General features: G+C 37.6%; 2 protein-coding genes across 15 annotated transcripts; both read right to left on the bottom strand.

Moving 5' to 3' along the window:
• Positions 1 to 6,422: 6,422 nt before the first annotated feature.
• Positions 6,423 to 15,558, bottom strand: LOC125478176. Of its 12 annotated transcripts, none has more exons than XR_007258925.1 (17): positions 15,344 to 15,558; positions 15,114 to 15,208; positions 14,601 to 14,663; positions 14,385 to 14,473; positions 14,210 to 14,275; positions 13,077 to 13,709; positions 12,762 to 12,836; positions 12,522 to 12,592; positions 12,331 to 12,388; positions 11,853 to 12,108; positions 10,647 to 11,443; positions 10,153 to 10,318; positions 8,928 to 9,177; positions 8,369 to 8,463; positions 8,015 to 8,133; positions 7,104 to 7,224; positions 6,423 to 6,989 (listed from the first exon to the last, which is right to left on the bottom strand). XR_007258925.1 is itself a non-coding variant. In XM_048585953.1 (11 exons), exons 1-11 carry the CDS (start codon positions 15,556 to 15,558, stop codon positions 10,764 to 10,766), a joined length of 2,301 nt encoding a protein of 766 aa, XP_048441910.1. In that variant the 3' UTR covers positions 10,561 to 10,763. The 12 variants fall into 12 exon arrangements, 1 of the variants encoding a protein (XP_048441910.1); XR_007258930.1 differs by having other exon boundaries at positions 7,104 to 7,158; XR_007258926.1 differs by having other exon boundaries at positions 8,015 to 8,123.
• A 430-nt stretch (positions 15,559 to 15,988) lies between these two features.
• Positions 15,989 to 19,679, bottom strand: LOC125478177. 3 transcript variants are annotated; one of them, XM_048585956.1, is made up of 6 exons: positions 19,408 to 19,679; positions 18,242 to 18,821; positions 17,772 to 18,003; positions 16,960 to 17,231; positions 16,252 to 16,421; positions 15,989 to 16,127 (listed from the first exon to the last, which is right to left on the bottom strand). In XM_048585956.1, exons 2-5 carry the CDS (start codon positions 18,661 to 18,663, stop codon positions 16,382 to 16,384), a joined length of 966 nt encoding a protein of 321 aa, XP_048441913.1. In that variant the 5' UTR covers positions 18,664 to 18,821; positions 19,408 to 19,679; the 3' UTR covers positions 15,989 to 16,127; positions 16,252 to 16,381. The 3 variants fall into 3 exon arrangements, with proteins under 3 accessions (XP_048441913.1, XP_048441911.1, XP_048441912.1); XM_048585954.1 differs by having other exon boundaries at positions 17,772 to 18,009; positions 19,408 to 19,674; XM_048585955.1 differs by having other exon boundaries at positions 17,772 to 18,009; positions 19,482 to 19,674.
• Between the last annotated feature and the right edge of the window lie 6,125 nt (positions 19,680 to 25,804).

Raw genomic sequence — 25,804 nt, 5'->3', positions numbered from 1 at the left:
CTTAAATTCAGGCTCTATTTCTCCTGTATAGAAATGGTTCAATGAAAAGTTGGGTGGTCATCCACGTATAAGGTTCTAAAAGATGTTAAGCGCTAGTCGAGTGGTTAGTTGGAATCCAATGCCTAAGCGGCTAAGCGGGTGCTTAGACAGACCAGGTGGATTTAAGTAAATCTATTATATTTTGTGTAAATAAAAGTTTGCTTATACTTAAAATATATATAATTTCATCATAAACTACAAAATAGAATGAAGTATTGGAATATTATGAAAACATAGGGAATATGAATATAATGCGTGTTAATTTAAGTATATAACAAGTCTCTTACAATTTATTAAAAAAAAATGCAAAATGAAAGTTATCTATTTTCTATCTAAGTGAGTCGCGACCTAGGCGGGTATGGAACTACATCAGCACTTAACAGAATTATGACGGAATAACCAAATTGATTTGCGACACCTATTTTCAGGGACTACGTTGATTGATTTTCAATTTCAGTGATCATCTTGATAGTGAGGATCAATTTCGGAATCATTTGTGATAAAAACTCAAAAATTAATAACTTAAAAAATTAAATTTCTCACCATTTATATAATAACACGTGATGTACAACTCGTACCCGAGCACAATAAATAGTTTCTCTCTGCATTGACCCAAAAAGCTAGTCATGGTCGGCCACTAGTGGAGATGAAAAGAAAAAGAAGAGAGTACTTCTTGTTTTATGTGATTTTATAAATTACAATTTATATTGATCGTTGCTCACCACTTTTTTGTGATAAAGTGCACTTCTAATTGCACCATGATTAATTACAATTTATATTGATCGTTTCTCACAACTTTTTTGTCATAAAATGCACTTCTAATTGCACCATGATTCTTTTTTAATAAAATACAAAACGTTTGTTCATTGCTCCATACTCATTTCTTATCCTTGAATTGTTGGTGCCATTTATACCAATCAACCCACCAACTAGTGTTTCCAATATTACCATCTTGAAGGTTTATATATGCAACTGCAAAATTGGTTGTCCTAAATATGATGCGGTTATGAGACAAAAATTAAAACTTGATAGAATCGCGTAATAATGTGGCACTTATATTGTTTAGTTACTTTCATAAGGAAAGTTTGGAATAACCTGAATCTGGCAGGTACATGTATGGTTGAATTGGAGGTGGTTGATCGAATTGTTGTACAGTTATAAGCTTGTTGTATAGTTATAGGCTAGACCAAAAGACATCACTTGTCACTGGCAATGGCGGATCCAGGATTCGAATCTTGGGGGTCTCAGTGTTAAAGTTCAAGTTTTTAGATAGAAAAAAAAAGAGCGAAGCACATACCCAAAAAAAAAAAATTTCAATTTGTTTACTGAGGTATTTTGTCGAACACTTGATAGACTTATTGTCGTCAACCAAATCATGTTGCTCACAAGTACATTTTGTAAACATTTTTCTTATATTAATGTTTGAGCTACATGTTAAGGATCTTGTTGGAACATATGTTGCACATATATACGAACTATATAAAGTGGTGAGAAATGTATATGAGATATTATACTTACGAAGTTTGGCAAGTTATGCCCTTGTCCTCGGAGTAGCAATACTGGTTTCTCATTATACGAAATGTAATTTACAATATTGTAGGAGACAAGGGAAAATGGGAGCAATTTGCTCTTTGGCATATTTGTATATTTTCTGGATGTTTTGCCATGTGTTTTTTTTTTCTTCTTCTTTTTCGGTCTCACACTCCCATTTGCAAGAAAATGGGTAACCAGTTGGTGGATATAATGATGGAGGTGACTTTCCTTTTCTTTGCTTTTTCCCTCTTTTCCTCTACTCTGATAAGCTTCCCTCTCATTTTCCCTTCTTTCTTTTCTTCTTTTCTTCTTTTCCCTCTCCTTTTACCTTCTTTCTTTTCTTCTTTTCCCCTCTCCTTTGACGTCTATTAGGACTAAGATGTGGACCTGTTATAACACTACTCTGGAGAGATGAAAATTATGGTCCCACGGATCTCTTTTTCAAAGAATTAAGTTTTGATTTATTAGACTAACTCCAATCCTTAGAATCAAAACCAAATATTTTGGTTTAAACACAAAAATTTGCCACCCAAAGCTAAGACTCATACCTGAAAATTTGGGTTCAAATTTGGCTGATCTAAGAGTTAGTGGCCGACAACTATGCCCCACGCGGTAGGGAACTCAGTAAATGTGGCTTTTCGAATTTTGGACCGTTCGTTGTCAACGGTCCAAATCAAACTCTTTTTTTGGGGCAATCCTTTGAAATTGAATGAATGATCAATATTTGTTTTTATCAAATCTAATGGTAAAAACGATGTACTGTTGAAATTCAAATTCAACAGTCAAAATAATATGCATATTTGGTATTTTACTAACATCCACATGTAGTAAAAGTAATGTTGGTCCCTAGGTAAATTGGAGGAATATTTGGTATTTCACGACGTTATGTGTTGAAGGATAACATCCATATGGAGGAACATTTGTTGTGACAAAAATACCAAGAAAAGGAGGAAACTTGGAGACTCGAGAACATTAACGATTAAAGGTTGAAACATTGAAGGCACGTTCTGAATTCTAACCTTGGAAGTAGTTGCAGTAGTTTCATTTCGGTTAGGTTAAGAGAAAGATTTCTTTAACGTCTTATGTAATGGTTTTCCGTGAAATCGCAGATCTCCATGGCTAGGGGTCATATCCAAGATCAGCCACTGAGAGTTTCGAGTTCGACGAGAAGGAATATCATACAGTTCTTCATCTTCCAAATGTCGGATTTGTCTCGGGAGCGGTAGAGCAACTCATTACACCCCAAAGCCAAAATCCAAGGTTGAGCTCAAGTTTACTCTCCAAGTCCATCACTCAAATCACTTTATAAGAGCAGTTCCACTGGGGGTGGGATAGGCTGGCACACAGCCAAAAAAATGGCCCGGCACCTAGGGAAGTCTCTCCATCCCACGGGATTGCCAGGCACCCAGCCCAAGCTGGTCTCCAGGCCAGCACAAAAGTGACAGACCTTGGGACCGGCTCATCTGACCCCAGCGTGGCGTCAGAAGGAAGTTTGAACTGGAGGCCGTCTCCCGTCGACCTCGCAAACACCACTGGCCGCTTCATCTTCCTGTACTCCATCCACAGTAGCAAGTCTGTGTGCTCCAGTGCCGTCCAGATCTTGTCCAGGTCCCACTTTGAAAACCTGATGGCCACGAACACCTTGTTGAGGTGGTCCAGGTTGAGCTCTGCGATCATGCGGTGGAGGTTGAAGCCCTGGGTGTTGAGGTATTGGTCGGAGATTGAGTATTGATTGGTGAGCGGCACGACATGGTGAGGTTGAGGGGAAGTGGGAACGGTGGATTAAATAGGGTTTAATAAAATTGATAATATTTTAATAAATCAAATTATTATTTTATAATAAATAATAATAATAATATTTAATAAAATTGACTAGGCTATTTAGTTTTAGAGGTGGAGATGCATTTGGTCTAATACTATTTATTGGGGTCTATCACTGTTCACTGAGTGGATAAATTGGCTGGGTGTTGGTGCAAAGTCTTTAAGGGTGGAATTGCTCTAATAAGAACAAAACCTTATAAAGTGAATAAGCTTTTTTATGGTGACCAATGTGGGACAATGTAGAATGATATTTCTACTCAAAATTTCTAACAGTGAATATGTAGGAGTCGTATTGCATGATGTGTAAAGGATATTGGAATCTGGAGATTACTTACATGCTTTTCAATGGTTTAAACACCTTCGGCTCAAATTCCTTCATTTTCAAAGGACTACTTGTTACAAAAATGGAGAAAACCAAATAAAATAAATGTAAAGGAAATAATGGATACGAAGGAATTCACGTGGCTATGTTCATGGAAAGCGGTATAAGCTTCTTTTCTTATGTGAAATAAGGTTACAACGAGAAAAAAAAAAAACTTAAATCTCTGAGGCTACTATGTCTAGTCTGGAAATTAATATGAGAAGAGCTTTCTATCGATTTAAATTTGAAATTCACACATGTTTAAAAGGATTTACACAATGCTATAACATCGTTGATCCTAATAGCGTAGGCTTATAACTAAGCAGGGCATTAAAGAGTTTGGTTGCCTCGATGAAACCTAATCAAGTGAGTTTATGGTGATCTTGGTCTGTTCATCCTTGGGTGAAATCACACAAAGTGCGTCCTTAAACCCTCGGGTTAGTGGGATCCCCCATCCACCATGGTTGGATAGCTAATAAAAACTTGCTTTAGATTGGATATGAGGTTGCAACCCAAGCCCCGCAGACTAAGATATGTGTACCCTCAACATGCTGTCTGGTGTGTGGCATCTCACTACACATTCACTTGCTGTAACCCACATCAAAGTGATGTGTATCATGCAATCTTTCACTTTTTGTAACCCACTTCAAAGTGATGTGTATCATGCAATCTTTCAACTAGACATATGCCATCTACCAGTTGAAAATCAAAGTGATGAATATCATGCAACTACGTCGTCCTCACTTCACTCCCATAGTGTAAAATGTCTCTTGTAATAAAAATTTAAAAAAAAAGTCATGCAATGTTTTAACTAGTCATATACCATATACCAGTTGAAAATCAGATTACCAAACGGGCAAATTAACAAGTATGATACTATGAATAATATTAACAGGAAAACAATAAGAAGGCCAAGACAACTACAAACTGAGGACTACATCTTGATTAACTTGTAATAAAAATTAAAAATTTAAAAAAAAAAAAAAAAAAGTCAAGCAATATTTCAACCAGTCATATACCATCTACCAGTTGAAAATCAGAGTACTAAACGGACGAACAAAGTATGAAACTACGAATACTATTAACAAAAAACAACAAACAAAAATTCCGAGATGGCTACAAACTATGAAGACACTCATATCTATAGAAAAAAGAATGTCTTAGCTGACCACATGGGTGACTTGGGTTATGGCTTCCCTTGGTCATATGTTTTTGTTTCTCCTCCTGTCACTGCTACTAATTTTTTTGCAGTTTCGGATATTATTGGCAATGTCCTTCATAGGGTTGTCCTTGCCTAGGTTTTTCTTGTTTTGCTTGCTGGGCTTTGCCCTCCTCTATACTAAAAAAAAAAACTTGTTTAAATTTTAAATTTCTAATGAGGATAATTTCTATTTTATTACACTTAAGTTCACAAAATCTCATTTTACTACACTTACTTATTTTTCGATCCACTTCCATATCTAAAGTTTAAATTTTCTGCTATTTTAATACTTTTGTTAATCTTTTTGTCAATTCATTCGTTAACTGATGACCTGGCATTACTTATTGCTCTAGCCCACCAAATTTCTGACACTTGGAGTTTGAACTTAAATGCATATTACAAATTAATTAAGAAAAATTTGAAATAAAAAAAAGGAAGGGAATTAAAAAAAGGTCTCTCACTCTCTTCCCTTCTCTCTTCAACTCCCACTACGCGACTTTTCCATCCTCGGTCTCTTCTCCAAAATCCACCACCACCGATGAAGAGGAGGATACAGCATTCGCATCACTATTTACAGAACAAATCAAACTCACCGTATTATCGGTACTTTTTAGTTCCTTGAGTCCCAAGGCTTCTGGTCGAAGTAAATATGTAGGAGTTCCGCAAGGTGTGTGAAGGATATTGGAATCTGGAGATTACTGACATGCTTTTCAATGGTTTAAACATTGTAATTTGTAGATATAAGACCTTCTGCTCAAATTCCTTCATTTTCAAAGGGCTACTCGTCACAAAAATGGAGAAAACCAAATAAGATAAACGTAAAGGAAATAATGCATACCAAGGAATTTACGTGGCTACGTTCATGGGAAAGTGGTATAAGCTTATTTTCTTATGTCGAATAAGGGTACAACGCGAGTATTTTATCTCGAAGGCTGCTAAGTCTCACCTGGAAATTAATATGAGAAGACCCTTCTATTCATCACTCTCTGTTGGATTTTGAATTTCACAGTTGGTAAATTGGTAAGTTGGTAAGTTGGAAGCTAGTTATTAAGTAGATAATTGCTAAAGTCCCACATCGGACAGAGATCAAATATTAAATATGTTTAAAAGGGTTTACACAATGATATGATATTGTTGAGCCTAGTAGCGTGGGCTTGTAACTAAGCAGGGCATTAAAGTAATTGGTTGTATCAGTGATGCCTAACCAGGTGAGGTTATGGTGGTCTTGGTCTGTTCACCTTGGGTGAAATCACACAATGTTCGCCCTTAAACCCTCAGGTTAGTAGGCTTTGTTGTATTTTTTTTTTTTTTTTAATCGATGAAAGAGTTTGGATTAGAATTTAAAACCTCTTCCCAACTTTGATGCTGTGTTTAGATGAGGGGTTACCAAGTATCAAGAAAGTGAGCGGTAAAGCAACGGCACAATAGTTAGGGGATTCCACTCCTTATAACCTGGAAGACATTCAATGAAACAAACGAAAGCCTAATATTATGAGCATCTGGAAAACACTTGCGCTGGAGGCAGCAAACTTTACAACGCATATTTACCATTGGAGCAAGGTTCAAGCACAACGACAACTGCGGTCGCAAAATTACACCGCAGGCACTTTTCATCGTTTGTTTCTGTTGTGATTCAGCAACCAGACACTCATACGGATTCAATTACAAATTACGCAGATAATATATCTTGAGGAACATACCAATGAAAGGAAACTGCTGAATTTCCATCTTAAAACAGTTTAAACATAATAAGTACCTTACTTAAAGACTAAGCTGTGCCCTCTACTTGGCAAAAAATGTTCAAGTCACGCACTCAACGTGCATATCAGAATGCTGAAGAGGTGTAAGTTTTTATCTCGATAGCTTAACATCTCTTCGTTGAAAGCTCCTCGTAGAACAATCCAGTATCTCTAAGCCAATAACCCAGGCCACAGGTAACTTCAGCCGCTTCCGCCAGGTTCACCATCACGCCCATAACATCACAACCCACATGTTCTTTGTTTCTTTTCCATTTGTGAGCAATTTTTTTGGCCTCTGCACATGCCATTGGAATATGTAAAACAAATTCAAGGTAGAAAATACAATAGCTTCAAATTTCTAAGCAACGCAATTGGAATTTCAAAAAGCCTAATCAATCTGTAACGCTACCTGCAAACGTTTTTTAGGTCCGCATTCAATATCTTCTTCTGCCTTCTTTGATGTTCTGCACAGTACAACCAAAATCCAGCCTCTGAAAGTTTGTTCCAGCAGCATATACCTCTTACAAATCCTAGTTGGAGAACCCAGGGAGATGGATTAAACATCTAAACACACAGAGATCGAAAGAACCGTTCTTCAATTTCTAGTCACTTACCTTACTTGGCTTACACTCCAAGCCTAACCTCTCAACACTTCTTTAATAAAACCCTAAAATCCCCATTTATCCCGACCCTTCACAAAAATTTAAAATCCATTTTTTCCCAACCCCAACTTTAGCAATGAATAAAATGTTTATAAGATGCAATAGAAAACTCCTGGAAACCCCTCGGTAAGTTTTAACACATGCATATTCCTACATATTCCTTATCACCCCATGCTACGCATAAGCCTTAAAATTACTTAAAACGTAACTACTACACGCTTACACCCTAAACTCCATCTGAATATCAGATCTTACATCAATCATGACACTGTTCACCTTTAGCCATAAACTCAAAGCAGCTGGGGCTGTAAGAGTGTGTTACACCAGTTGATAAGTTTTTGCAGGATTTGTTCTTTGCTCAAACAATATTGAATTTACTGTTGAACCCATTCACATAATCTTTAACACCCACATAACCATATGATGAAGGTTACGTTTATAGTTTAAGAACACTAATTCTAGTACCGTGTACATGAATTATGTATATGATTAGATTATTAAATTCAACCGTTGGATCAGCAGAACATCAATCTTATAAAACTTAAACTATCAATTGATCTGATAAAATTATATATACTAACCCATCTACTCCACAGTCAAAAGAGTGTATACTGTATACTGAACATTATAACATTTGGATGTAAGAGATAAACCTTACCAGAAGTTACATAGAATCAGAACACTACTTTTAACTGTCAACTGATAGGAACCTAATAAGATGCCGAAATATGGCCCAATAATCCGGCCCGCTCATTTTAGGTTCCCGTCTGTGAACACCTTTGCCAAAAAACAGCAAAATATTTAAACCAATTTTTCTGTCAACAATCTTCTGAACCAGTTAGTCATCTATTTATTGTTCAACCTTAAGACGAATACAGTTTATGTAATGATAATGAAATGGCTCCTTTTTTATCTTTGTTCTAATTCCAACAGATCAACACTTATAATCTCCTGATCGAATCACATTCATCCAAATTAATAATTTTGTCAATAGGTCGACAACAATACACACCTTAGACATGTGACCCCTTTCCTCACTCCACCAAAGAAAAGAAGGGCAAGAAGGGTAGGGAGACACTAAGTTGGCGTCCAGTTTTGTACACCATTCTGGTAGAAATGTCAAACTTTATCAACTCAAAATCGTAACAACATAATAGTGTAAATGTGTTGAAACTGGAATCACAGGGATGAAAAGAATCTGTAAGTGTAAGTGTAGGGCAGGTAAAGATCACAGAAACCATGAAAACAAAAAGCCACGATGTTTTCTAAGAATGTAATGCACACAAGGACAGTGGTTTCTCACTGCTTCTAGATTTCAAACGGATTCAAACCCATTAGTATTTGAATAAATTAACAATCCATTAGAAAGGTAATAAGAAACGCTCCTCAAGAAATGACCAATCAAAGCAATCCCATGTAAAACAACCAAATCATTACCATCAGACTACTAACTGACCGAGCCAGAGGCTCCGTACCATAAAAATATATGAAAAACAGAACCAGATTGAGGGCAAGGTTAATTAATGATAAGATAACAGAGCCAGATGCCAGGGCAAGGACAATCATCTTACAGTAAAAAAGAACAAGCTGAGACAGTGGACGAGCTATCAGATCCAACCTGCAACAACAACATACAAGAAGAGAAACTCAAGTAAAGCAACCGCCAAAATTTAATGAAACAAATACATGAAAAGATACAACCAACTTTGAAGCTGATGTTTGCAGATTCATCAAGTTTCCAAACAGAATGAAACAGTCACGACATTGCATCATTGGAACCGCATAAGTACAAATGCAGAGGTCTTGAGATTGTAACAGCTCCTGAAACAGAAACAAACCATAAAACCTCTCCATTTTCTAGTAACAAAACAAATCCAAGCAACTGTGTTTTTTTTAACAAACGTTATTATCTACACTAAGGGGGTGGGAGAATGGGCAAAGCCTCACAATGGGCTAGCAATAATGTGGTTCAAATTCGCCTTTGGCGAGAATCGAACCTCAGACCTCTCACTTACAAGTGAAAAAGAATACCACTAGACCGTAGTACGGCATCCAAGCAACTGTTAATCCCAAAAGCCTAAGCTGTTAGGAGATCATCCCCTCCACAACTTGACAACAGAACTCAATACTCCCTATAATGCATAGGCCCACACCCACTCTAGTTGACAAAATAGGGCCTAACCAAGAACAAGGTTACAAGGGTCACCAGAATACAAATACAAACGAAATACTAAATGGGGTACCTACAATTGGTAATGGCATAACCAAAAGAGGGGTAGAGGGGACAAGGTTACGAGTTGGGTAGTGCAGCACACTATTATCAAGCCACATAACAGTTGATTACAAAAGCCAAATTATGTTAGAACTCGGGATATCACGTAAAGTCATAGTTGATACCAAAAGCTGATTTTGGCAGAACTCAGTATAAATCTCAGGCAATTGTAGCTGTCACAGGATATGAAAGGAAATAGCCTACCTTAATAAATCCCGTTTCCAGGCCTCAAACTTCAATGATAAAGGGACAAAAAATTATTAAAAAAAAAAAAAAAGAAGGAATAAACACCTGTGGGCTTCGCATGGAAAAGCATAAAAACAAATCCAGAAAGATTTAATTGGTCAAGAGTGAATGAAATTTTTTAATGAGCCTCTCTATTTGTTGTGTCAAAACCGGTCTTCTTAGGAAAGAGTTCAAAATTACCTACTACAACAAATATTACTAAGATCTTCCAGGCATTCACTTCATTTATGGGGAAACATATAATGACCAAAAAAATAACTGTAAATTTAAAGGCATACCCTGGTGCTGAGCCTGAAACTGTGCAATGAGGCAAATGATCTCTTGTAGACACCAATCCCAGCCATAAGGCAGACAAATAATACCCGACAAAATAAGAGTGTGCCTTTTAACCAGATTCCACTTGATTTCCCAAGAAAATCAATAATAGTGAATAATCCACCATCACTGTCAAGCATAGCATTCTCATTAGTGCACATAAGCAGAATAACAGCCACAAAAAGTACATCAAAATTATATAAAATTGGAGAGGAAATAGTTAGCGGTTAGCACTGGCACTTAGATTCCAGTAAGCACTTAAATTTATTTGCCGCGGAAAAAGAAGTCAGCAATGCTAGAGAACAGAAAAATGAACAGAGGCAAAATTATACTCAAAAGAAAACTGTTATTTGTTATGATGAGAATTCATCTGCACTACATAAACAATTGAGATTTGTTTTTATTTTCCTTTTTTAAACTTCTTCATATGAGTATACAAAAAAATGGCCATAATTACATGTGCTTGTTTGCCAGAGCCAAAACTTATATTGGCAGGTTGCCCTCTGACAATAGCACCATCAGTCTTATCTAAATGGTCAAGTAATCCAAGGAAATATACAGTCTGCTGTCGTCCTCACAGAAGCATATTCAAATCCGAGAGGTCATCCATAGGAATGTCAAGCCCCTCCGCATCATGGTCCTGCAAACTGTCCTCATCAAAGTTAAACCAAGTACTCAGATCTTGGTTGCCACCAAGGTCATTGGCTACTCCTAGTTCTATCGAGTCTAAATCATTCAGATGCAAGTTTGCAAAATCCATTTGTTTCTTGGTCTCTGTAGGACCCTGAGGAATGTCATTATAGCATGCGGGCTCAATCTCTCGTTTACTGTTATTATTGTTGCCAACAACTTCAACAAATCCAGCTGAAGGGGCATTGCTAATCAACCCATTTCCTGAAGTTGATAGCTGAGCTGTCTTCTGTTTGGGCTTTGTTTTGGTTTTACGCTCACCCTTATTGTTACCCAATGATGGACGGTCAGCTTTGGTAACAGAATTCCTGGCTGATGTATCTTTGTCCCTTTCTCTCTCACTTCTTTTTCCTTTTGCTCGGCCCAACACAGGACCAAGATTTGATGCAGCTTTCAAGGAGGGGCTGCCAACATCATCAAGCAGAACTTCCTTCTTTTTCCCTCTGTACAATATTGGTCCAGTATTTGTAACCTGCTCAGAGGGATGGGTAAGACTGGACATGCCACAAGAACCCCTGTCAAACTTATTACGATGATCAGGCCGCTCCGCCCATTTGGATGAACCTGTGGAAAGAAAAGAGAGAAGGCATTTACAAAAAGCAGTTCACCTGACAATAAGTTTCTGCAAAAAGATAACTATAAATAAAGGGCGTTGTTATTGGCACTCCAAACATAGTGCACTCCTCCCTATACAGATTTCCTTGTATTTTTATAAATTTGGAGGACATTTTTTGTGTGCCGACAACAGCTCCCTTAAATAAAGCAGAGATGTTTGGAAAAGGTCCAAATCATGGGAGAGAAATAAAACTGTGCATTGGTTTTGTCTGATATATATGACCTCTAACTATAAAACTGTGGCATATAAATTTCTAAACATTTACAAACACAAACAATAAAAAAAAATAAAAAAACGTATGCTAAACCAACAAATACTCCTTAAAAGCAAAACATCTAAATACTTAAAAGTACTAACCTGAAACCCCAGGTTCTTGTTGAGAGTTTTGATTTTCAAGTGGCGAACTTAAGCTGTTGCATTTCATGGTTTCTCCACTGCTACCAGGAAGCGATGCAGCGAAAATGACATCTCGAAGTGCAGGCTCATTAAAGCAACTTTTTCCGGTTTCTTCATATTTTTGACATCTAGCAAGAGTCCTCTTCATAAAAGCAACAGCAACTTGTTTTGAAACCTTAGCAATCCGATATTTTGAAGCAATACTTCCCCGAGTGGCCTAAAGAAACAAGAAAATGAGACCTTTTATGGTCAAAGTAATACTTCATACTTAACATGCTACAGTTAAAATTCAGCAGAATGTGGGTACATGCTCCAGTTAAAGGACATCAATTTTTTTTTTTTTTTTTTTTTTTTTTGCACTTCAATCAAGCTGTAAGTAACTGATGCTTGGAACATGCAAGTTCAAATCCCATCCCAATAAGCAAATTGAAAAAAGTACCAGAAGCTTTCTGTAAGCCGACTCAACAAGCTTGTCCATAGCAACCTGCTCGCGGCGCCTGCAATTTAGCCACATAAGATTAAAACTTCCGCAGAATCAAAAGAATCGGTTCTTGTGTTGATTTTCGTACCAAAACAATGTACAAGTATACTACAAATTTTAGAAATCATCTAAAGTACTGAATATTATACCGTCTTTCGATGTCCATGCCTTCTTCAATTGCTTTAACAAATTTGTTTAACCGTATCTTCTTCCCATCAACCTACAGAATCAGAATGCAATTTATGTTAGTAAACCATGAGATAAATGGGAAAGGTGAAGAAATGACTCGGAATGGACCAATTCCATGACAAAATGGGGCAATCATATTAATGAGGTGAAATGTGGAAACGTGGTTATGTTCATAAGAGGTGATATCTAAGAGACATAACCTGTTGGTGGAGTAGCTTCTGTAGTCCAACAATATCTTTATCAATTGCTTCGTCCCCTCCGTCTGCTAGATCAGGCTGAGACAAGGCAAACAGTAAGTTGTTAAATTATTGTAGGAAAGGGGTTGAAAAAGGCAACAGACAGAAAGAGAGCTTCCATTCGAAATAGTTGCCTTGATCCTAATTCTGCACTCCATGACATGCAAATTTCTAGCAGAAACAGGACTGGCCTGACAAACTCAGTAAGGTGAAAATAGACCTTATGGCCATGGAGCTAAACATTTAAGCATCACCAATACACGTAGGGTAAGAGCTTACCACTGTTTCTTGAAACAAGCCTACACTTTGTAGCTCCAGCAAGAGTCTATCCTCCAGAGGCATCTGTTCATATGGGCAATCAGAGGAAGAAATTCCTGGAGAGTTTGTAACCATATGTTGTAACCCATCTGCACCATTTTCGGAAAACAAGGGAAGCATCCCACTCTCTGAACGCAATTCTCCAAAATCTACTTTTGACAAATCATTATTGTATAATTGATTACAGATGCCTGTAGCATTCATAAAGCCACTAGCCCCATTGTAAGGGTAATTGTCACTGGAATATTGATTGAGAGTCTGCAAACCCATATCTGTATCGTTTACAAGCTGGACCCGGATCCTGTTCCTTGGCTCAACATTAATCGAGGCACATGTATCACCTGGAAAATTGTCCCCATTATATTGTAAAGACATAGTTCTCCGGTCAATGCCATTTTCAAATTCTTCAATGTCATCTTCCATGATTAGAGCCGATAATACTCTTTGGTACAATGGAGGCACTTTCTTTGTTCCTTCTGAGACTAATCTTCCACAAGATACATCTCCTTTTTGAATTTGGTCTTGCACGTTCCACTCATATTGTCCAGAAAAAAGAGTCTTGGACACAAAGTTTTCTTCATGCACAATATCACCCTGGGAAACAACATAACTTCATAATTAACATCGCAGTGCTTGTCTTCCTCAGAAACACTTGATAGTAAAGTAGAAACTAAGCAAAGCTGGTTAGAATAATTTAACATCACAGACAGAATAAACCCATTCATAGATTTTTCATTCTTTTCCCTTTATTGGTGTATGTCGTTTGCAAGAAAATGATCAATTTCAATTATACCACTTGTGCAACCACCCTTTTGTAACACAAACTTAAAAGTGGGATACCATTTGCAGCGTTTGCCAAAGCATAGAAGGAAAATGTGTTGCTACACCGTTGAAAATCCTAGTGGATGCCTAAAAGCTGAAGCTTAAATAGATGTCTAAGGTGGCACACTTTAGGATGAGATACCAAATTCAAGTCTTAATCAAATAACATATGACACTGGATGGAAAATAACCAAGATTTAGTGTAAAGAAAGATGGCAGAGATAGAAATCAGATATCAAAAGTCTGTCAATAAATAATATGCCAGACATTACCGAAACATTATTGGCATTGCCTAACATCAGAGACATGCATTCATCATTCTCCTCCACAGATATGAGCTGATTTGAAAGCAGACATACAAATAGGGAAAGAATTAGTCAGGGATAATATCTATCTAATAAACGAAATTTTATTGAGTGAGATGTAGCGATAAACTCTAGCTGCTACCTGCTCCTGGAAGTAGGATACCACCTCTAAACTGACAGGACCAAATATTGGTTCCATTTTCTTCCAAAATGGACTAGAACAGGCCAAATCTACAAAAACAACCAAACAATACCATAATGCAAATGTATACAGAGAAAACATAGTTATAATGCAAATTTAAACATATAATATATGTACATATATATTTCTAAAGAAAGATTAGTCATGGAAACATACCGTTGGAGCTACAGGCAAAATTTGCAGCTTCCAGAAGTTCTTCATGGTCATCATCTGGCTCACCTGAAACATCATAAGCAATAGCATATAATTGCAGCCCTTAAGTTTCAAGGAGCCAAACCGTTATGGCAGTAAATATATTGTAATCGATTTTGTGTCGGAGAAAAATCCAAAGAAATCAAGTTTGAAATCATATAACGGTAACGATGATTCTCATCAGTCATCATTCACGGAGTGTACAGACATGCATATCCAAATGAAGGTCAAACTTCAACAAATGGCGCAATATACAGAAGGGAGCTGCTATTGGCTCTACAAAAAGATCATCATGCACTCCTCCCTAGTGAAATAAAAAAGGGATGGAGAAGGACTGCAGAATGACTTTTTTTAGTGTTACTAAAGTTCCCTATACAGAAATGTAATCAGCCAAATAAACTTTTGGTATTGGTACAACAAGAAATAATAAAAAGACCTAGTCAAAACATACCAATAAAAGAAATGCCGGTACTCTACCTGCACAATCAGGGGAACCGATGGTAGATATATGGCCTGGAAAAGCAAAGGCCTTCCTATCTGACAGTTTCTTCAGAGGAGGACGCCCTGATTTACTGAAGTAAGAAAAAATACAAAGCTTAAATATAATACTCTCGAGATTTGGTTTAACAGGAAAATGCTAAAGTGAGAAAATGTAGATCATTTTATGCTGAAACAAAACATTAATGAATAAATAAATTAGTTAACACCTTCCATTCTTCTCAGAACCAGGCCTCATACTTTTGAATGGCTTTGCCGAGGCTGGAGTTTCCAAGTTTTCCCTTGTAGCTACAGTGGTAGCCCTACAAACCTGATGATCCTCTTCCACTCCTTCCCTGTCTCCGAACACCAGCTCCAGTTTCCTCTCCATTGAGCAGTTTATTCTTCTTTGTAGGTAATATTGAAGAACCAGTATTCTGAACATCGTTCACAGCTTTCTCATCTACTTCACTGCTACCTGGTCCTTTCTCTTTCAATCTGCTTTCACGATTTTCACCAGCACCAGATTCTTCACTTTCAGATAATCTGGCAGGAGATGAAACTATTTCCTGTTTAATTCTAATTTGTTGGGCACCATTCGCAACACTCTTCTGAAGCAACCCATTGGTCCCAAAAGAATTTAATCTACCACCCACATCAGAAGGGGAACAGCTTTCCGAGGGTATCTGCACTTCATCATGGCTTGACACAGGAGACAGTAGATTTGATCTTCTGGTTCGAGACATTTTCTGTGGTCTCTGACCAACCCATTGAGCCATCGAGGGCGTGGTTGATCCTGTGGGCACCGGACGTTTGCGATTGGTAGCACCGCTTGCTGAATTATTTTTTGTTACACTTGAAGGTTGTTCCCATCCCTCAGGTGTTCCAGATGTGCGAGGAAGACTAGGAGATGAGTTGCACACAGTTACAGGGCCATTTCTTGGCGCCCTTGAAGCCTTTCCCTTTGTCACTGGATTAGGATTGAGTATTTGACTATCATCGCGAACATTTAACCTGAACAGAATGGTCACCAGATCAGACATTAAAAAGTCAGCAGAAAAATTTAGTAATAACTAGTCAAAGAAACCTTCAATGCACCTACAAGAAACTCTTGCACAAGAATAGTACAAGCACATACTTATTGTTTGCCTTTGGTAAAAGTCGCTCCTTAGTCAACCCAGACGTTAAATCTTTTGAAAGAGAGACCTTGTCCAACTCATTCTTGAGCATAATACGACCATTTGCATTAGCAGACAAGGAATTAGAGTCTAGCTTGTTAATGCATTACCACCAGTAAATGACCCTGATCTGCAAGAATGGAGAAATTTCTTGTTTTATATAATAACTAGTAGCAAACAAGACTAATAAGGAGGCAAAACCAGTAAAAGGATTACTGTACGAAACAAGACAATTTCAAAAAGAAACCACAATACTTCTGTAAGAAGAGAATAAAATGTTTCAAATACAACCCCTGCACTATAGGTTTATCAGAAATAACAAACACAACACATGATTTCACTCACACTTTGAGAGTTTACACATTGAAGGGGAAATTTACATTGTCCAGAATATGAAAAAATAAAGAAAATGGCAATTTCAAATGGTGGCTACTTTTGGTTTTTGATTTTACACTTTACAGGTAAAAAAAATGAATTTTAAAGAACAACGAGCACATCTAATAACTCCTGTAGCATCAAACCATTCAAATACAATACAACATGTCATCACAGCAATCATCTAGGCTGCAAGTGTATATAATAAATATACTTCTAATAGAATCATTGTGACAATATAATTTCTTGGTTCTACAAAGTGGTGGTGGATGTTTGTCAACGTCTAAAGTCACCTGAAACTTTGGGCATCACAGGCTTGGGGACAAGGCTCATCATTAGGCTTATGATGTAAGGTTCGTTTTAGCTCTGCATCACCATCCATGGGCCTGCTATATACTGTGCCTACAGAACGCTTCCTTTTCATTTTCTTATCCCATGCTTCCCCTCCAGCAGGTAGTCTGCGAATCTTTTCTTCAACAAGATCAGAGCCTTCACCTCTAAGCATATCCATATCCATTCCCACAACCACAGGCTGCCTTGTCAGCACACTACTTCTGCTTTGAGCCTAAAAGAATAAAGTTGACCACAAATGTGCATGTTATGGAAACAAGATTCAAAAGTAAGTACCAAAGGTAAATTTCAAGCAAGTTAGAGATATGTGGTTAGGATTAAAGACCTTCAAGCTGAAACCTGAATAATTTTATAGTCATGTTACTCAGATTTCTAGCTCAGGATAATGTTAAATCTGAAAGGGTGGTACTACTTTCTATTAAAAATATTTTGTGGGTTTTTGCCACCACTTAAATTTTTACATTTTTCATTTCTAGTTGGCATGTTATGGGTACAACCCTTTTCTTTTGATTTGAGTTTCTCTTCCCAGGGTGTATCTTCCTTAATTTTATGTAAAACTTACATTTCTTAATAATTTAAGAAAGTGAAAACTGGAAGACTAATTTCACTAATTAGCAAGAAAACCACAAAGATATTGAAATTTTACCATTCTTACTTATGTACATACATGTATGTCTGCCACTGTTTACAGCATTAGGCGTTAATATATAGCAATTAACTTCAAACCACAAGGTAAAACTCTCTGAATACATACCCTTATTTCTGTGACTGATGAGCGAACACGCCTGTTCATCACAACAGTCTTAGTCCTGTCCTCTGGCCTTTGATTCGTAGAATCTGAAGAGTTTCTTGAAGCTCCCATCTTCAGCAAGTTTGACCCACCTGATCTTTCATTTGTTATAAACTCATTCCTTTGCTGCTTCTTTAAGTTTAAAGCTTCACAATACCTGTTCAATTTTTCGATCGAGTCATCCAACCTTTTTGCTCTAACCCTGACCAAAAATTGTTGTAACATCAGCAGAGAGATAACTTCTTGAATACAACCCAAATAAACACACCACAAGGTTCACCCACCTCCAACAAGCTCGATAATTAAAAGGTTTAACTATATTTATTTTGAGAGATTTTAACTTCATAAAAAAGGACATGAACACTAGAGAGGATCTCGAGCCACAAATAAACAGATTCAAGAATAAATGGAAATTTCAGAGTTAATTAGATTACCTGGCCTTGTTAGAGGCCACTAGCACACCATCTTTGAACCATTTTAGGTCCTCCGTAGCCACTGGAGTGTGGGGCTTCAAATTAGCTGCTCCAAATGGATTGTCTTCTAAACTGCCCCCAAAAGGTATTCCTAGAACCTTCCTTAGCTCACCCAAGGAAGTAAACTGCTGATCTCCCATTGTAATAGGATCTAACATCAAACACTGATGTAGTGAAGGCAAATTTCCTCTCGAAGCAGCATTGTCCCTGGGTGTACTAGCACCAGAACTAAGCATCCGACTCTCACCACCCTCACGGAAGCTTCCAGACCTATCCAAACTGGCACCAGGGTAATTTCCTCTCATCCCATTTGAATATCCCCCTGCAAACGCCGAGTCCTCCGGACTGGCTGCACTCATCTCAAATCTCACACCTCCCGCCATTACTCAAGGCCAAGGGAACCAGCTTATATCAACAAATAGTTTCTTCCTAAAAACCTAGTTCAGCTCAATCAAGAAACAATCTCAAATGCAGCGGTCTACAAGTACTGGACAAATCATATCCATAAATACATGTCCATTCTGAAGTTATCCGACCATATCTAAAGCACACATTGAGCCTAAATTAGTACACAACCAAAATATAAACTCTGTTCTTTAAGTAAACAATCAATAAGTTCTAAACAATAAAGTCAAAAGATTACGCTAATCATTGTCAAAAATAATACAGTGCCGTCTACATGTAAAGTACTCGTCCACACCGAAATGGTACACCACCCAGAACCCGGTTTGATGTTGAACTTAGTGTACGTTCACTTTCCAAAAACAGAATTGAGCTCAGATAATTGAAAACAGAGTTGACCAAAAAGCTACCTTTACCTAGTGTCCCAAAACAAGTGCAAAACTGACTAAAGATTCCAAACTACACATCCTAAATTCTTCTAACCAACCAACAAAAGCAACTCAACAACTACAATTATCCATAAACTTTTTTTTTAAAACAATTAAACCAACCATTAACCACTATGTAAAACACATAAACAGCTTAAATTCAAAATAATTCGGGAAAATTGGACAACTACAAATTAAGAAAGATTAAAAAATCAAGCACCCCACTACAACAATGCAAACCTTGGAATTAAGCTACTACTAGAAACTAGGGTTTTCCGAAATTGCAACAAATTGAACCTGAATTTCCCTCGCAAATACAAAATTCGGGGAAGAAGAAGCTAAGCACAGAACGAAACGCAAGCGAGACGCACCGGCATTGAGCGATCGAGGAGGAAGAGGTCGAATTGTAGGGCGACAAAGTATCAGTGAATTCTAGGGATTTGGGGGGTTTTGGGCGTTCGAGGCTTGGGGCTGTCGTCGCGTGGAGGTTCTGTCTTCTGTGAGAAGGGGGAAGGGCTGTGGGTCCCACGCAAATTTAGGGGCTTGACTTTTTGACTGCTGAGTCCACACTCCCCCGCGGCAGGTCCCTTGTATCTGGTTTTGGGTTTTTTATTTCCCGGACCGGTGGACCGCTAATGGACCGGCATCATATTCATATGGATGGATTTACCTTTATTTGTACTTTGCATTTTTCACTTTTGATTTTAATTATTTTCCTCCATAGGCAAAAGCCATGACTTCTTTTCTTCTTTACACAATCTCCAACCCAAAAATAGTTTTTTTTCCTTCAATAGTTCTAGGTTAAAAATTTTGCCTAGTTCTGGATTGAAATTTTAGTCCGAGATCATTAAAAAAAATTAATAGGCACAAGCCGTGATTTCTTTTCTTCTTTAGACTGACACACTGTGATCTAAAATGTCCACCTAGACTTCAAATCGAGTTGTACTGGCCGACACCAAGAAGGTGACAAAGCCATCAAATGTAATAATGTGGAAAATGTGAATACATTTAAACCTAAAAGTGCCTAAAGTGCGCTAGTGAGCGGGATAAAGCCATTTCACACTTGATGTCAGACTATAAGTAAAGTACAATAGAGTAGATTGAGAATTATACAATCGAAGGTATTTCCAAGAATCCTCGTCGATACGAAACTCAACTACTAAAACCTAGAGGGGCGAAAAACAAAGGTGAGTGGGCCTAAAAATAAAGTTTTGTAAAACAAAAATAAATTTGAAAATGAAATAATCCCTTACCGTAAAATAAGTATAGTTTTCACATATAACATACTACATACAGTATGAAAATATTTGTCGTAACCAACAATATCTCAAGAATTCAATTTGTCACAATATTTCGTAAATATACACCTAATGTCCAGTAATCACATATTCTCGCATAAACAAACATATCATATCGAGTGCTCATCGACATATGCTGATACACGTGTTCATGCAGAGATATTCTGACATAAACAGAACTGGATGTAATAATGATATATGTTCTAGTACTACAATCACTTGAAGACTGACATTATGCGCATCACATACAAGTCCTAATTGCCTATAGCAATCTATGACAAGACTCGCACCTACAATGGATCCAAAGTAAGCGTATGGTGTGAAGTGAACATACACGTGAAAGACTATCCTTGGCCCCTAGCAAGTACTAACAACAGTGCAGCACACGATGAGTAGTTAACATAAATATGATCATGCAACGGTAAATCGATAATTCTAGTCAACATAACACTGTTCATGGCCGCAAATATAATTAAGACACCCCATAATAATATGCATGCCTATGCATCCCATAGGATTCATAATGATCTCACAATTTTCATCATTGCGACAATTCTTATAACGTCAATTTATATTATATAAAAGAAAAGACTCACTCACAGATACTTGTGAGGTCACAGCCATTCAAACTAAGGAAGTCAGAGTCTCCAATAATAATCGCACTTAAGCATAATATTGGGACTCATTAGTAAAACTCCACCAAAATGATTAAATTTGGGAAAACAGAGTGCGGATTTAGAATCAGGGCGTTGAAATATGCTAAGATGGGCCCTGGAGAATTTTCGTAAAAAGTCAACAAAAAGTCAGCGGTCAATTCTAAAAAGTCAAATGAGATGCCTCGATAGTCTACTACGTTAAAAATATGGAATTTCACCAAATGGATGTCAAAAACGAACTTGGAGTGTTGAAATTAGCTTAGGAAGATTTTTAGAGAAAATTTTGAAAAAGTCAGCACAAGGAATATTTCATAGAATATTCGAGAGAATTTCCAGATCCATTTGAGAAATGGGTTGGATTGAATCGTAGATTTGGTTTTTTTTTTTTTTTCTCAGGTCGGGTTGACCCGATCCCCATCACGAGTTGCACCTCTACAACAACCAGTTATTGGGTTAGTTTGACCAGGAAAGCTTCCAAGCTCCGTTCAAGCTTGAATCTAAACTAAACTCAGCAAATTATACATGGATTTGAAGCTCAGAGAGAGGAGAAGAATTTTATACTAGAAATCAAGTCGAGTCGTGGTCGGGATCAGCCAGAAAAAGGCCTACAAAGCTCAGATGGTTCGCCAAAAAACTAGGGAATATTTCCCCGAGGTATTGCTACATCAAAACGTTGCCAAAACACACGTATAGTGACTCAATCATCATTAAAATGAGATTGGGAAGACAAATCAAGTGGTCCTGACCCTTACCTTGATTGGATTTGTCATGTCCTCACCAGAATCTACTCAAATTCGAATAGAGCTCGGCTTCATAGCCGTGAGCAGAGAGTGTGTGCAAGATAGACTAGCGAGAGGGGGAGAAAGAGAAAGAGGGTTCATGTGTTGGTTTGGTGGATCTCACTGTCACCATAAAGTGTGGTAACATGGAAAAATATGAATAAATTTAAACCTAAAAGTGCCTAAGAGGGTTCATGTGTTGGTTTGGTGGATCTCACCGTCACCATAAAGTGTAGTAACATGGAAAAATATGAATAAATTTAAACTTAAAAGTGCCTAAATATAAGAGTGCGCTAGTGAGCATGAATGAACCCATTTCACACATGATGTCAGAGCATAAGTAAAGTATAGTGGAGTAGATTGAGAATTATACCATCAAAGGTAACCTTCCTGGTGTCAGCTAGCACTAGTCGATTCAAAGTCGAAGTGGACATTTCGAGTTGGTGTGTCATAGACCATCTCCAATCTAGAAATAGTTTTTTTGCTCCAATGGTTATGATTTTATTCCGAGATTATTAGATAATGAATATAGGCTAAAAAAGTTTTCGGTAACTTTTTTCAAAATAAAATTTATATAGATTATCATAATTTATTTTCACGAACATTTGAACCAAAAATATTTAGATTCCGAGAAAATTTGAAAATTCTCTAAACCGACTTCATGAAACTTGTATTTATAGAGTTTTTTAGTGAATTTTGATTTTAATTTTTTTTAATCGTTAGATTTAGGTTTGGACCGTTAGATCTTTTTTGTAACTGATAGATTTGATCATATTTGATCTCAGTCATTAGATTTAATATATTTAATTTTTTGAAATTGCTCTAATTATAGGTTTTAACCTAAATTTTATTTTAGACCCAACCATTGGAGGATGATTGGATAGTTTAAAACCTAAATTTTGGTGGGTAGGCTTTTCAACCCTAGCATGGGTTAAATTTGCCCAAATTTTAGGTTTTAATCCAAAACTTAGTGTAAACCCAACCATTGGAGAAGGAATTGGGTTAGTTTAAAACTAAAATAAGGTTTTAACTCAGGTTGGAGATGGTCTTATTATTTGTACCCTTTTAAAGCATATAAGAGGTTGTGGACAATGTTGGTAATTGATGTCACAAGGTAAAAGAAGAAATATAAGTTTCCATTTAGGTTGGTTATAAACAAGGTAAAAGGTACACTACCGAAAAAAAAAAAAAAAAAAGCATATTTTATTTGAATAAAAGAGAGAAGTTAGTTCAAGAAAAGTTTGCGTTATCCCAAAAAAGGTGTTTAGAAGAAGATGATAGACATCATTACGAGTTTGTAGCATCTTTGGAATTATTTTACGAAGCTCGGATGAAGTCGTCATGAATTTTACGAGAAATGCAGTTCAAGACACTTTGCATGGGTTGCTTGGCTCGGTGAATAACATAGGAAGCAGTTGGGTAACCAAATCATTGTACACCTGTTAGACTTCGGACAAAAAAAAAGTGAGGTGTCAACAATTTTCAAAGACAACAAGTTGTTTAAAAAAATGGAGGAAGGATTATCTTACATGATCACATGAACTATAAGCTTAATGTGACGAATTATCTTTAACAATGTGAGCAAACTACACATGGAAGCACTGTAAGATCTCACATCACTCAGGGATGAGGATCTTGTAAGCCTTATATGTATATTCTCATCTCTATCTAGCATAAGGCCTTTTGAGAGCTCACTAGCTTCGGGTTCTGTCGAAACTTCGAAGTTAAGCGAGTTCGCACGAGAGCAATCTTAAGATGGGTGACCTATTGGGAAGTTCTCGTGTGTGTTCCCAGAAACAAAACCCTGAGGGCGTGGTCAGGGCCCAAAGCGGAAAATATCGTGCTATGGTGGATTGAGCCTGAGATGTGGTGGGGGTCTGGGGAAGGGGGAGAGGGATGTGACAAGCACTACATACCTCTAGGTCTTGGGAATTTCATGTTCAAGTACATATTAAGGAGTCATTCAAACCCTTGATATCCATACTCCTACGACTTTGCCTTTCTTGAGCTCAATGATGCAGGGGTCGACTCTTTGGAGTCTCACTTTACTGTTCTCCATTCAGTTAGGCTCATATGCCAAGGACCACATATACCACTATAGATATGCTCGAGTCGTCTCTTCAGTAAATGCACTATCCTAGCAGAACACAGAGGTCTACCTAGCACGGGCTACAACCTTATTGTCAGGCTGCCTATGAGAAACCTCTTCTATAAATAACCAAGTAGAACAAGGAGATCAATCATCGTCACTTATTACTCATAACTCCCTCAATTTAGTTTCTCTCAAACCCTTTTTCTGACTTTAGGCATTGAAGCCCTTTGGTGGACACCTTCAATTTTTTTGGGTGTTCGTCTAATGGCGTTACATGTTTTGCAAGTGTTGGCAAAATTTTGTATCCACAACCTCTGCACGTTATTCAAAGCATAATCGCCACCCTAATATTACCACCGCACAACTGTCTCAAAAAGGCAATTAACATGAATTTTGCATCTCTTTCACAACAAACTCATGAGTTTTCAGCTCCCCAAACTAAAAATCATTGCCGTATGAACCCTAACCTCAGAATGACGAAGTTACCCTTGACAGCATATGCTTCCACAATTTCAACCCTAATGAACTAAACAGATCAACCTAGTTGAAGAATAATGAAAGTCCACAATGATTCGACCTTAAGGCCAAGTAATTAGCACTTCAGCTGAACACTTGGCCCACTTGCAAGTCAACCATATTTTTTCCTATTGAGATGATCGACTACCAGATATTAGTCCCAAATAAATTTGAAGACTTGCCTACGGAACTGAAGACTAGCTCTTACATGTAAAGTTCGAGATGAAGTACAAGAAGTCTAGATGTCTCCTAGAAGTAGACGACTGTTGAACTTTTCTATAAATAGTCAAGTCATTCATTAAATCTCATAATTCATAAATCTCTACAAACCTCTCTTTGACTTAAGCATTATATGTTGCCACCACTACCCAACACCACCATCCTACTACAATATCTATTAACGCGGCCACCAACGCCATTACAACCATCACCTCCGCCACCATTGTCGCTACCACCACTACCTTTTTCAATGACCATTCACCACCATCACCAAACACTTAAAACCACTACCACCAACTCATCACCTACAATTTACTGTCATTGCCATTACTAGTACTCCCTAACATCTTTGTTGCCGCCTTGACCTTATCATCATAAATGCAAGTCAATACTCCACCCCTTAAGGTAATAATTGCCCAAGCTATTAGGCAATTGGCAATACTAGCTTTAGTGAACAATAGTCGCCCAAGAACATGTCAACCCTATAAATAAATTGCTCAGGCAATTCACATTAAATTATTATTTTTTAAAATAAAAAGTTAATATTATCTTTTTTTTTTGGGAACCAACCCTTTCTTTCCCTATTTTTGTCCTTCGATTCCTTCGTCTTTCGTATTTTCTGTCACGATGTAGAGCTTGCGAGCGGAGTGCCACCTGCACTTCCATCACGACACATCGTTCAAGTTCATTGCCTTTGGCTTAGGCAGAGTCGTACTCACTAGCCGCCGACGAATGCTCTCATCTTCTGCCTCCCTTCCTATCAGTGAATTCTCTCTTCCTCCTCCTCGCTCGACTTTGTGCTCATGGGTGACGAGTCCTGGTACACGAGGCTATGATCCAATGGCCTCAGCTCCCAACCGTCCGATTCCATCACCATCGCCGTCAGAAACACTGGATCATGACTCAAATTTTGGAGTTTGCTCCGTCTTTCCCCATTTGCCACTTTTTCTTCGTCTTCATCCCTTCCTCTATCTTCCCGTTCTTCCTCTTTGTCATGATGGCATCATCATGACATCATATCGCCTCAGTTGCAAAGGCAGACAAGAATTGCCCGATTGTTGAGTCTGGGAGAGTTGGGCCCACCAAATAGCAAAAGGGATTTGAGTGGGCTGGAGCAATTTTTGTTGGGGTAAA

The sequence above is a fragment of a genome, unplaced genomic scaffold (assembly GCF_019419815.1).
Source record: "Pyrus x bretschneideri cultivar Hongxiangsu unplaced genomic scaffold, Pyrus_bretschneideri_v1 Contig24, whole genome shotgun sequence".
Taxonomy (NCBI): Eukaryota; Viridiplantae; Streptophyta; class Magnoliopsida; order Rosales; family Rosaceae; genus Pyrus; species Pyrus x bretschneideri.
The sequence above is the reverse complement of the archived record's forward strand: the minus strand, read 5'-3'. Positions and strand labels throughout refer to the sequence as shown.